General features: G+C 41.6%; 3 protein-coding genes across 3 annotated transcripts; 2 read left to right on the top strand and 1 right to left on the bottom strand.

The window, feature by feature from the left end:
• The first annotated feature begins 56 nt into the window (after positions 1–56).
• Positions 57–5090, top strand: LOC100645651 (39S ribosomal protein L10, mitochondrial). The gene is given in 4 exon segments (XM_012315369.3): positions 57–220; positions 4241–4747; positions 4808–5010; positions 5012–5090. Coding segments are annotated over 4 exon segments (759 nt in total). The 5' UTR covers positions 57–198; the 3' UTR covers positions 5039–5090.
• Positions 281–3977, top strand: LOC105666384 (partitioning defective 3 homolog). Its single transcript, XM_012315371.3, has one exon. The coding sequence runs from the start codon at positions 779–781 to the stop codon at positions 3662–3664; it is 2886 nt and encodes a 961-aa protein (XP_012170761.1). The 5' UTR covers positions 281–778; the 3' UTR covers positions 3665–3977.
• Positions 5091–5151: 61 nt separating the features above from the next.
• Positions 5152–11680, bottom strand: LOC100645959. The gene is made up of 9 exons (XM_003399987.4): positions 7603–11680; positions 7223–7464; positions 6951–7128; positions 6707–6849; positions 6445–6629; positions 6263–6374; positions 6010–6192; positions 5666–5908; positions 5152–5555 (listed from the first exon to the last, which is right to left on the bottom strand). Exons 1-9 carry the CDS (start codon positions 10697–10699, stop codon positions 5475–5477), a joined length of 4464 nt encoding a protein of 1487 aa, XP_003400035.1. The 5' UTR covers positions 10700–11680; the 3' UTR covers positions 5152–5474.
• Positions 11681–13718: the final 2038 nt, after the last annotated feature.

Here is a 13718-nt window from a genome sequence, read left to right as displayed (position 1 = left end):
CTTATTGTTAAATCGATGAAAATACAGTCGATTGTAACACAGCCTTTAAGTTTAAAGGTTAAACAAGAACCAGTGGACATGAACCATTGTAGTGTGACCAGTGTATAAATAAGGATGCGAGTTAATGAGTGAAAAAGATATAAAATTTATGTATGAACCATTTTGTTGCCTTTGTCTCGAGAATAATACAATTAAGTAATGGCTCATTTCATGAAGAAAGGTAAGTATTGATGCCATTTTTTCCTTATTATGGTTAAGACGAATGTGGAAACTGGAAGCGGTACGGGTTATTTTGTTGGCCACACTGTTTGTATCGCCATGTTTCTTACTTTCCGTTGGTTTGCCAGAAGGAATAGTGGAATAAAATGTGGTAATGGCGAGTGCGTCTGTTCCGCATATTTGATGTTGTGATAAAGTTGGGCGTACGCGTCCGCCTTATCAGTCGTGACAATTTTTTTTTCTTTCGAGTATGTCTACTTAATTTACGTGTATATACGTAGGTTTTAAAGAAATATAACCGGCAATAAAAAGAAAGAAGTGTCCAGTGTGTGATGTCGGTGATTCATTATCGGAATATGGAAGTACACGACAGATAATAGAAGATAATCATATTATACGAAGTAAAATTTATAATTTTATATATTTCACAACACGTGCACTTCATCCATCATATTCGACTTCTAAACCCTTAAAGAGAATTTTAAGTATACTATTGTATTAGAAATAATCAATACGTGCCCGTAAACGTATAACAAGATAATATGAAATCGGAACGAGCATGAAGGTAACTGTGTGTTTCGACAACGTTAGAGTGGTGGTTCCTTGTGGAGATGGAACCCTACTGGTTAAAGATTTAATGCATGAGGCTACTTTAAGATATAAAAAGGCAACTGGAAAAAATGATAGTGCATTAACTATAAATAGTTTGTCCTCCTTAACTGGAGGTGGTCTCCTGGATCCAGATGATAGGTTATGTGATGTAGCTGATGACAGAGAACAGATTGTTGCTCACTTTGTTAATTCTGACGTTACGCATGCTGGTGGTGATGGGGCAAGTTCAGTTGGCACGAATAGCCCAGACTTTTTTCATCCAGATAGTAAAGAACCACCTTATACAATTGATGCACATTCCTCCATTTCTGTAAGTGGTATTAAAAGGGAAAGCACCAAAAGATTGTCAATGCATGCATTGTCAACCAGAGAACCTTGTTTAACCACATATTCTGCTCAGTCCCTTCCCAGAGATTCTCGGCGTAGAGAGCCACTGGGACAAGATGCCAAAGTGTCATTTAATTATGCAAATGCTAATATAGAACCAGGAGATCAAGGAGAAATTAGAGAAATTGTGATAAAGAATGAAGCAGGGTCACTGGGGCTTCATGTGGTGCCATGTTATGATTTGTTGGGTAATGATCAAGGGCTTAGAGTCGAAGGTATTGAGCCTAATGGCAGAATTGCTAGAGATGGGCAAATTGACCTGCATGATAAGATCATTAAAATAAATGGACACAATCTATTGCATATACCATTTTTTAAAGTGCAAGAGATCTTTCGTACCTGTATGTCAGAACCATGTTTGCAAATTTCCATAGTAAAACATAAGAAGCCACAAGAAAAATCATTGCATAAAAATCATGGCAATACTAGTGGAGGGTCAGAAAAGGAAATTGATGATAATGTTAAAAGACTTCAATGCAGTAATTACAATTTGCTGCAGACAGCTAACACTCGTAAGATTGGACGTATGATAGAGATAGAATTAACGAAAGGCAGTAATGGTCTTGGATTTAGTGTCACAACACGCGACAATCCTGCAGGAGGTCATTGTCCAATATATATTAAAAATATATTATCAAAAGGTGCTGCAGTTGAAGATGGCAGATTAAGATCTGGGGATAGGCTGTTGGAAGTAAATAATAAAGAAATGACTGGTAAAAGTCAAGCAGAAGTGGTTTCACTTCTCAGAAGTATTCTACCTGGTGGGAAGGTAAGGATGGTGGTATCGCGCCAGGAAGAAATTTCCTCTAGTATTCCAGACTCTCATTCTCATGGTACTTCCACGAGTCAAGCCTTAGAAGCTACAGATAATTCAAAATATTGGAATGCGTTAAATACATCGCCGAAGAAAAAGAATACCGAAGTGCAAGATAAACTTAATACCCATAACTATGATAAGTGCACTTTTAAACCAGTGAAGTCTACATCAGAAGATATTGTTTTATCACCACGTAAAAATCGCATGATTTTAACTTTAGACATACCAGTACATGATTCAGAGAAAGCAGGACTAGGTGTTAGTGTTAAGGGAAAGACTACTAACACAGATGAAAACACTAACATGGATCTAGGAATTTTTATTAAAAGTGTCCTTCATGGGGGTGCAGCCTCAAGGGATGGGAGGTTGAGGACCAATGATCAATTGCTCAATGTTAATGGGGTATCATTATTAGGATTATCAAATTCAGATGCAATGGAGACACTGAGAAGAGCGATGCTCAATACAAACAGTTCTGTAACTGGGGTGATCACTCTTACAATAGCCAGGAGGATATCTTCGTACGATGGAAATGATAAAAATTTATCAGAGAATTTGTCTTCTCATTGTAAACTGGAGTCAGCTAATAGTATATATATTTCTGATTCTACGAAAGGCAATGAAGGCAGAGTAAAAGAAAAGAACAATTTGAATTCCCAGTCAGACATCTTGGACAACGGCGGATTATTGTCTTGTGTGACCGCCTCTCCATGGAATCCAGTTATCGATAGATTAACCGAACAATATAATAAGAATAGTTTAAGGAACGAAAGTTACTGCATCGCTACCAATAAAACGTGGATAGAATCTGCTAGTAACGTGAAGAAGATTACGATAGGACAGCGCGACGATCGCGCGGAACCAGTATTGTTAGAAGACTCCAATGAGCCACAGTGCAATGAAGCTAAACGAAACACAGACGATAAAGATAGTCAGTATTCCGGAGATCCAACGTACGATAGTCAATTATCCTTGGAAGAATTTAATTCCTCTTCCAATAAGTTTTCGCGCGACGCTTTAGGTAGACAGAGTATGTCGGAGAAGCGACACGCCGCCTTAGATGCCAAGAACACAGATACTTATAAGAGAAATAAAAAATTACGGGAAGGGCGCGAAAATAAGAATCAGGAGCAGACCAATCAGAAACATTCGAATCAATCGGTTGAGTCAGAGGATCCAACTAGACGAGGGTGCAAATCGGACATTTACGATAAGAATAAAAATAAAGGCACTACTGACGGTAGAACGGCCAGTGAGAGTAGTATGAAACGATACGAAAAGTCCGTGGATCCTGCTCAGTCAGAATACGTATACACTATACCTGGATGTAATAATAAATATACGTCACCGAGGAAACATTGGCTTGTCGATGATGTACATGGCGAGATAAGGAGTAGCAATAATTTCAAAGACGATTGCAAGGGTTTTCCAAATAGTCGGGGGGATGTGAAACAAGCATCTCTCAATTCAGCTTTAGATGATCGATATAAGCGTTTGCGAAAGAAAGGTGGCATACGTTCGATGCTTCGATTAGGAAAGAATAGGAAATCGCTCAATTTCGGTGATAGTATAGAAGCTCGTCACGAATCCAGTAATTATTGCAGTGGAACGATTAATTATATCGCATAATATACAAAAGGGAATTTATAACGTAGATATGGAATTCAAGATATACATAAACATACTTGTGCATAACACCTAGAAAACACATATTATACACGAAATATACACATCTTAACACTCATTGCACGTGCGCTCGTACATGTACTTACACACATATATATTATGTACTTAAATATGTATGATTTGTTCCAAAGTGCCTTATATCATTGCAAAACAAAAAAATTTATTCTGTATATATACTTATATAATTTTTGTATTTGTCTTTAATTCGTACCGATCATGTATCTATTTTTAAAATAAAACTATGCACGTAATATAAGCAATGTGTAAATTGAATAACCGATAATTTGACGAAACGGAAATTATTATTGATATTAAGTAGACTCGTAAAATATATTCGATTATAAATTTTATAACGCTAAAATTTTCTTGCAAATTTTAATTTATATCCAAGAGAAGCAACGTTCGATACAAACAGCATGTTGCCAAACTTGGGTGAGTTATGGTATGGTACATTAATTAAATAGATGACACAGGAATTTATCTTCATTACAAGTACAATATATGTTTCTTCTGTTCTAGCACTTCAGTTAACTCCGAATCAATTACTATACCAACAGAAGCGTTACAGGGGAAAGATAAACATTAAAAAGCCGAAAATATATTTTAAGAAAAGAGTATTGAACGATCTTTTGACGCCGTTCTTTGATAATCCCAACAAAGATAAAACTCTGGAACAATTTTGTATAGATTCACAAAAGGTACAAGTCAAGAAACAGTTGGGCCCTTACGATCAAATAATAGCGAGGGAAGTTCGTAATTGGTTTGACAATTCTAAAATGATTGGTTGCTTGCACGTAAACAGTATGAAGCAGCTAGATGTATTCGACGTTCAAGTTGCACTTTTCAGGGAAAATATGCACTACAAGCGTTATGGGACTCATATTGTAAACCATGTCATTAAGGATACACGTTACGAGGCCCTTGCCCCGTTAGTTAGCAGGCATACTTCGTTTGTGTTTAGTCCTGAAATAAACATAACTGCTTTACAAAAGATTATCAAGAAAAGCAAGAAAATGTTCATATTAGGTACGTAATATGGAAATATGATTGCAGAGCGATTTTATTAGTCAGTTGATATTTTTGCAGGGGGAATATTGGAAGGACAAGTCTTGAACTACGATGATTTTCTGAAATACGGAGAAATGGATATTGTAACGGCGCAGCTGAGTTTGGTTCAAGTATTACAGAATGCAGGAGGCCTTAACCTGAATCGACAACTCACACATCATCAGACGACGCTTGTAACACGACTGGAACAGATCGGTACAAATGAGACAAGCTCCAACGATAAGAAATGAACAATCGGTGCCTGTATAATTGCAAAGCTACCTGTATCTATAATTTATTATATGTTTATGATGCACACGAAGCATTAAGTAAAGTATAAGTTATTTTCCCGTGCCCTTTATCACTACAAAAAATAAGAGAGATTGTTGGAAACTGAGGTGTCTACCTCTTTATTACTTCTTATTACTTCCAGTTCCATGAAGGACGGTTCCGCGATAAGGTTTAATCGTTGAGCAAGCAGCGTGTGTGTGACATATACGCACGTAACTTATCAGTACCAGATTTATCGGTTATCAAACTCGTTATTAAATACATATCAACCCATTTGACTAGTGGTTTGCCCCGATACAATAACTTCGACAATAGTATAAAAATATTTTGGTTAATGGTGCACTGCAGTCCCTTTATTTCATTATATGCACCGTTGTTTGTACGTTGTTGCAGCAATTGTATCTTCTGATGGTTCTCAGTGACAGTAATTGCAACGAGGATGACACTTGACTCCATTTTCTCCGCATCTACAGCCTCCGGACGTGTCCCCCTTTCCCTGCGAACCGCCGAAATACGATCAATATTAAAACAAAACAATCGAGTCGTAACTGCATATATTAATATTTCAATATCGAATGATGACATTGTCACGTATCGACTACTCACTCCTGGACCCCAACGCGGGCCTCTTGTTACCCAGCATATTTCGGTCTTGCACATTGAGCAGCGTAACCAATCACAACCCCATTTCTTCATCAGAACAACCGCACACGTGGGACACGCGAGTGCTTCACCTCTGTCCACCATTTCCTCGAGCATTTCCGCAGTTCTTCGCGATTCTTGATCCGTTTCTTTTGATAATCTTAATTCTTGCTGATACTGCTTGCAGTTTTTACCAGTATGAATGGCCTATGGAAAAAAGATTTCTTTCTAATTTGTTTTAATGCAATATAGTATTTGAATTCCACTTTTCATGAACGAAGTATAATTATTAAATTTTGTTTCCCGACCTGACATGTGAGACAATTGTTTGCGCCGCATACAGGGCACAGGAAGTTGTTCACATCGTCGTCGTAGATGCACCAACCAGGACAGTCAGGAGTTTTACAGTGGAACGCGTTGTTTCCAGCATTATTCTCCGCTTGAGCGATTGATTTGGCTAAATGTTGCTGATAGACTTCTGGTTCAACGAGCTAAATAATCGTATCGTATTAAATCTTTTCTAAGTACTTATTTTTACCAAAATTTTAATGGTTAACTTACAGCTTTAATTTCACGTTCTTGGAGAGTAGACTCACAGGTGTATTGTGAGTCTCTGTAAGGACATTTCACTTCGGCTTCTTCGCAGTATCGAATCGTATTAACAATACATGACCTAGGAAAAATTACTTGCCGATAATGTGTTATAACTTTATTTCAAATTTAATCAGAAGTTAATAGTATACCTGCAGAACATATGTAAACAATCCCTCAAAATCACTCCTTCACGAGGACCGTATGTAACGAAGCATACGGGACATTCGATCGGTTCGGAGTTCGGTATGACGTCACAGTTTTCCAAAGAAATTAATTCCTCGTATCTGTCCATCTTCACTTCCACTGGCGTATTTTGTCCCCTCTCCTCTGTCCCCTGCAATTTTTTTTATACTTTATAAAAAAGATTTCTATATAAAAAAGGTAAACAAATTTCTAGAAATTATTTAGTACCTGAGGTTCTTTGACTTCTTCGGGATCTTCTTCCACAATTTGTAACACTTCCGCAGATGTACTTGTATCATCGTTTATCACATTTGATACTTCTTCTGCAGCATTATCTTTCTCCACTCGTACCATATTTTCAGGTCTTAATTCTGCAACCAATTAATTATTAAATATTCCATTATACATTTATTAGTTTGCTTATTGTTATTATTATTTATTTTATTAGCTTACCTATTATTATTATCATTACCTGGAGCCACGAGGTACAAAAATACCGGAGAGCCATTTACGGCTTGTAATTCGTTTAGAGTCGCCTCATCGCGATCCGCTAAATTTTTACCAATGATCCATCGTTGCACGTTCGTCGGTATCTCGAATTCGGTATGTATCTTTGCTTTCAACTCGGCCACCGTCATTCTGCTGGGCAGCTGTTATTATATTTGGGCTTAGTACAGCATTTAATATCGTCATATGGATTGGCAAACCTCGGCCATCTTGATTTGAGTAGGTAACGCTATTTACCTGAAGTGGTATCGGTCCCTGGTGGGCAAGCTTGTCCTCAATGTACATATTGACTTTAATCAACTGATCTTTGAGACGAGCTGATCGTTGCCGAATCACGGAACAATGGATCTTAAGCCGTGCTAGTTCCTTTGCTAAACCAGCTGCTTGTTGGTGATGACCAGATGCAATAGCCGCCTCTAGCTTTCTGAGTAATCGGTTTATGGCCAGCGTGTTCATATTCTTTTCCGCTGAATTGTCATCTGGCGCAAACAGAGAGAAAGCACAAGCGTTAAAATGGTAGCAGGGAAAAACGCGTGACATTAAGCAATAAATTTGGACGAATGATTCATTCAGAAAATCCCGCAACTATCTAGGACAATCAACTAAATCAAAGTTACCTTCTTCACTACCTTCGAACGTATCTTCCTTCGCAATGAATTTTCGTTCAATTACGGGCGGTGTTTTCGGCATTTCACTGGTATTATCAATTTTCGTAACGATATTTCGCTCGGAACCAGTATGTTTGGGTGAGGGAGTAACACGTGCATTCGCGTAGATCGATTGCTCGATCACATTGGCGTAAGTGTTTTCGTTGAACGCGGGTGTTCTCGTCGTTTTTGTTGCTTCTATTTCAGCAAAATCTCGTGGTCGTATGAGCTGGAACGTATTTTTCACCAATCCTGAACCACCTAAATTCTTCCCGGATGTTTTGTATAGGACGTTTTCTTGTTTCCAACCCGAGGTGGACGGTTGTTCCGCGGATGTAGAAGGCTGATTCAATCTTCGTATATTTCCACTAGTTTGTACGGAACACGATACCTTCTGTTTGTCGGGCTCGTAATCATTTTGCAGCGCTATATTCTCGACCTTCGTTACAGCGGAAACGAAATACGTAGTCTTGCTAGGGCCAGCCGCTACCTCTTTTTCCGGAGCCAGTTTCTCAGTCACGTCGGTGTTACGTGTCACAATCTTGCCCGGCTTCGAACGCTTTGGTAACGAGTGTTTCATTTCCTTCAACATCTCCTTTAAATCCGTTGTAATTGGATCCTCGATGGTGTTCAATAACGGTGACCTGGTCTTAGTCGATTTCGTTTTCGCGTTCGGTTCGGTCGGACGAAAGGTATCCTCGACGGCTATCGATTTTTCTGGCAGTATGCCGCTCTTTGTCTTGGCGTCTTTCTCCGCCTCGACCAGGATATCGAGCACTTTAGTTACCTTACTTGATATTCCGGCTTCTTCCTCGTGAACTTTACTTCTCTGATTAGTGGCTGTCGCGTTTGTGCGGGTCGCCCTACGATCAATAAGCTCCAACTCTTTCATACGCAATTGCTTGTCGATCTCGTCGAATATATCCGAGAATTCTTTTTGAACACCATCGATACGTTGTCTGTCCAGCTTCTTTGGTTCTTCAAAGATGTTCAAAGTTGTGTGTTCCTTAGCTTCCACGGAGCTACGAGGAAACAAGGGTCTTCGTTGGCCCTCGTTACTCGCTTTTGTTTCCTTTTCCTTCTTTTCACTGGAGACTTCCTGTCTGGATCTAATTTTTTCCTCCATTACGGACATCGTGCTATCCTTCTGAGCGACCTGATCGTTCATTCTATTTGCAGCCAGTTGACTCTGCAAGAACGATATTCTGTTGGAAGTTTCACTGACTAGTCGATCGCCCTGTTCCTTGATCGAACTACCCTTTGCTCCCGAAACTTTCTCACCTATTTCCGTATTCTCTGACCGATTTCTAGATGTCTTTTGTTGCGGTGGAAAGTATCTAGATATATCTTTCTCGATGTGACTAGCCTGTCCGCTTGCAGACTGAACCGAAAATCTCGGATGATCCTTCCAATCATTAGCATGCTCGAAGGCCTTCGCATTTCTCACCACGTCTCGTTCAAACTTCGCCGGCTGCTGATCCCTGGCGTTCCTTGCGAAGAAATTGGCATTCACCGTGACCTTGGTTATGTTACTGATGGCGTTGAACTTGGAAATCAGAGCTCGCGTGCCACGTCTGGGCGACGAACTTTCCATTGCCGACGTGACGATGTCTTGAACGAGTTCCTCGTTCATATCGTTCCTTTTTTCGAAAGCATCTACGAATTTCGAAGATTTCAATAGCATCGAGGCTCTCGCTCGTGCTTGTTCTTCTTGTACGATCGCTGCGGCTTCTTTGTCAAGTTCGCTGATGTTCGTTAAAATCGACAGGCCGGATCTTCGTTTTGCTTCCTTCTTCCTGTCCTCCGTTTGTCCGCCACGATGGAAGAAGCTCCGCCTAGACAAAGACGCGTCCACGGAGTAGCTCGTGGAAGAAGCCGTGTTCGTGGCAGCACATTCTTCTTTTATTTCGATCGTCGAGCTTGTTGGCCCCCGGAGGACATCGCCCCTCCTGGACGCTCCGGAATCCCGAGAATGTTCGAAGACGCTCCGTTTATACCAAGGTCGTGGCATGGCGGTGCTCAGAGTCCCAATACCGGGCGCCGCAGTCTGGTTTTCTTGAAGAACAGCGATGTCCGACGAACTGGCACTCGTGTCCTTCGTGTTCTTCTCCTTCGTACTTCGTTTCAATTCCCTTTTCGGCATTAGAACGCCTCCTTGAAGGACTAGCGTGTCGTTGCTCAAAGTTTGCGCGTCTTCGGTGTCTGCTGGTTTTTCTACGTCCATTCCGCCATCGGTAATCTGATTCTCGCACTTTTTCTCAGGCGAATTACTATCGACGATCTTCTCCGGTGGTTTCGGCGCGCGTCGCTTTCGCCTGCTGCTGTTCCTCGATGTTTCGCGTGCATCTACCTCTATTGCTTTGATCGAAGTCACTGGAGGATTCGGTGCGCGTCGTTTCCCCTTCACGTGTACCCTTCTACGGGTGGAGTTTACGCTATAATGATTTTTTCGATCGTCTAGCCTTCTCAACGATTCCAACAATCGTCGATCGGGAAGCGGTAAATTTCCGCAAGAATTAAAGGTAGTCGACGGCTGTAGCGAGTATCTCGCGGTTATGTCTCTTCTATGAGAATGAGCGTTCGTAGGTAGCGTGCAGGCAACATCCGCTAACTCGTTCTCTTTGTTGCCAACTGCAACCTTCGAAGCTCCAGCCGCGAAGGGGCCAACTTCGGCCGCTTGCTCTAGTATGTCTAACGATAATCCATTGTAACTGCTCAAGGTGCCAGTGTGAAAGGCGAAACTACGAACCGTGGTGGTACTATAAAACGTGTCTACGCTTTCCGCGCTCGACGATACGCTTCGTTGCCGGCCGTTTTCATTATCTCCGTATTTATCGATGGTTTTTCGCCTTTTGTCCACCGTTGATTCGCGATTACCGGACCGTTTGAACCACTTGAACAGGGAGAATCTCGCGTTGCCACGTCCTGCCTCGTGAATGTTACGCGACTCGTGGTCTACGGACGCTTCCGTCGCGACGACGTCCGACGTTCTTCCTTCCCGTTCGCTGATCCGTACGCCATTGGAGAATGTATTCGCCTCGATGCTGCATGCGGCTCGCTGTACCATTCTTACTCACCGCATATTCCCTCTCGCAGCCAGCTCCGCCCCACTGCTCATCCACTGCTCCGCATAGTTCTTTATTTAGAATCACTCGAATGTGGTTTTAACTTCCTTCCAGTTCGTCTCTATAGGTAAAGCCAAACTCGTGGAACCTTCGAAGAATCTTCCGTTCTCATCCGACACAGCACACCTCTCGATTTCGCGTTACAACCAGTACGTTCTCTTTTGGTTTTAATTGAACCTGTCTTCTAATTCTCTGTATATCCGATTCTCTAGTCTCTCGATGTTTTTTCGCCTATCCGCCAACGCGAAGCAAAAGGGAAATTCAACAGACAACGACGGTTGCCGGGTATGGACGCAAACTTGCGCGGAACATCGTGTTCCGATCGAGTTACGCGTTTCCCCGGCGTGTACGTGCGAGGAATGTATCGCGGAACGGTAAATCGACTGACGAATTTCGCTGCGAAACCGTCGGGGACGCTGCCGAACACGCACGACAAAGATACTCTCACTCTTCACTATTAATAGACGGGCCTTCTCCTGCCGTGGGTTATTTTCAAGTCCACTCTTGCTGTCTGCGCGCTCGCTGTCCGAAATCAAAACAGAGAAATACGGCCGTACGCGCGCGCTTTTTAACCACGAACACCAACCTTTCGTTCACGAGTATTCTTACGATTCGTAGAAACGATTCTTTTTTACGGTATTTCAATTGACAATCTTACTTTAGATTTCAAGAGAATAGAATGTGAAACCGGTGTATCTATGAGATATCCAAGTATTATATTATCTTTTGAGAAGTTGATTGAACGAGCGTAGTTTTACGATTGGATGTAGATTTTTGTCATATGTCTGTTCTCTGACATAAAGACGACATATCCTAAAATAAGGGTATAATATATATGACGAACGAAGCAGGTACTTAATAGGCCATGCGCCGGATTTATATACAAACAGCTTAAACCATCCGATCTACACCGTCGCGGAGATTTGTATCACGGTATATGCAAACTCTGCTCTCGCCCACGGTATTATTTTGGGATTTGACTAATCCCGTGAGAGGGCATGGACCAGCATGGTGATGATCAGCGTCTCGCTTTTGAGTTAGCCGATACCAACTCACGAACGAGTAAGTGTCGTCTTTTTGAAAAATATCCAAACTCACGTACACGTCATTCGATATTCGATGTCACGTTCATATACATACACATATAAGACACGAAACATGTTGGACCAAATATGAAGCTGCAGAGTTCCTTTACGATTCGTCAGTCTCGTATTTTGTTTGCCATCCACCAAAAATAACATAACGTCCGGTTTCCCGTAATATTTCTTATTACCAACTCCAAAAACAAACGATACTTCGGTCTACATTTTCTTCTGTTAAACGATATAGTTCCAAATAAACTTCTGGTTTAGATCATTCTGACGCTTCGACTCTCTGCTGATAATCTCCTGTTATAAGATCGCTATAACAGTTTTCCGCTTTCCTTCTTTTGCCGTTAGTTTTCCCATAAACGCGATTAATGCAACAGTAAGAAGTTTCGCCAGGGATGGTAGAGTTTCGTTCCTGGGTACTCGCTGTTAATGAAATTTTTCGGTGATAACATGATTTTCAAAGAGGTGTCCCGTTTGGAAATCAACCAAGCAAATATTTTTAATTACAATTACCGAGTAGGAAGAAAGACATCAGCGAGAGCTAACCTTTAGCGGCCTTTAGCCTCGGGAACCAACCTAAGTATGTTTGCTCAAGAGTTTATAACGCGACAGGTATCTCGAAAGCCAAAGCGGTTTCTCTGGAAGACATAACACGCGCGGCCATGATTCTACAGACGCACTCGCGTGCATCTACGCTACGCTCGCACAAACGGTGATGAAACACAATATCAGGGTACAGTGAAAAGGATTCGTCCATGGAAAAAGGGACGATGCTCTCCGTACAAAACGCCAGATGTTCCTATATTTTATTTAATTACTCGACAACATTCAAAGTTGCAACGCCGGCTATCCGCATTTCCGCTTCCCGTTAAGAGCTTTCATTTAAAGGAACCACAAGATGCATGATCTTTTTTTTGATACTCCTTGCACGCCTTTGAAATAAGACCACTGTTAAATAACCCCGTGCGCGCGGCAACCAGCAGTATTCTCGCGCGACCATACTCGCATCTTCACGGCGCGTTTAAATTGATCTATAGAGAGTTCCCTCTTATCTTTGCTCCTCGCACACAATCCCCATGATCGTCTATCATTCACAGTAGTCGATAACAATAGTATGTAGGTTGGCGATAGAATATCGAATATGCGTTATAGTTATGCGTTTTTGATACGACCCCTCATCCCCAATTCCCTCATCTGCTCTAAACTGTGACATTCTCACTGAAAATTATCATTCGTTCTCGATTTCGTTCGATTATTACGAGCAATGAGACGGCGAATAGCGAACGACGTCGCCAAATAAAGTCTCCGAAAAGGCATCCTGAAGTGCTCCACGCGATGGAACTTAGACACGCTCACAACTTACTTCTCGTATACGTTCATGAACGAACGACGCCACGATGCTAACGTGTGCGTGGTCTTAGCTCACTTTTATTGTCGGAAGCCGAACTGGAGCGCAAGAGTCTACTACCACCCCCGTATACCCTCTTCTCGCTCTCCACTTCTCTCTTTTCTCCTTCTTTCTTCCTCTTATTCAGGAGTTTATTTCGCGAATCCACCCACCGCCCCGGCTTGGCTCGAACCCTGGTTCCACGGTACGTAGCAACGCCATATCGTGTCCTGAATACAAATCGCGATGTTTCCTTTCGCGAGTTTCCCGAAGACTTTCAGGACGCGATCATTACCATTAATGAAGAAGTCAACGATGCATCGGGCTCTTCTCGCTGTCTCTCTTACCGTTCCGTTCGAGTACCAAGCCCTTAGGAAGTACTTGTGGTTGTACCTTCGATCCTTTCCATGGTTTCTTTCTCGTGTTTCTTCATAGTCAAGTTCTCTTTCTTTCGCATAACTCAACCAGCAAAACGGCGAAGAT

Source organism: Bombus terrestris, chromosome 13, assembly GCF_910591885.1.
Source record: "Bombus terrestris chromosome 13, iyBomTerr1.2, whole genome shotgun sequence".
NCBI lineage: Eukaryota > Metazoa > Arthropoda > Insecta > Hymenoptera > Apidae > Bombus > Bombus terrestris.
The sequence above is the reverse complement of the archived record's forward strand: the minus strand, read 5'-3'. Positions and strand labels throughout refer to the sequence as shown.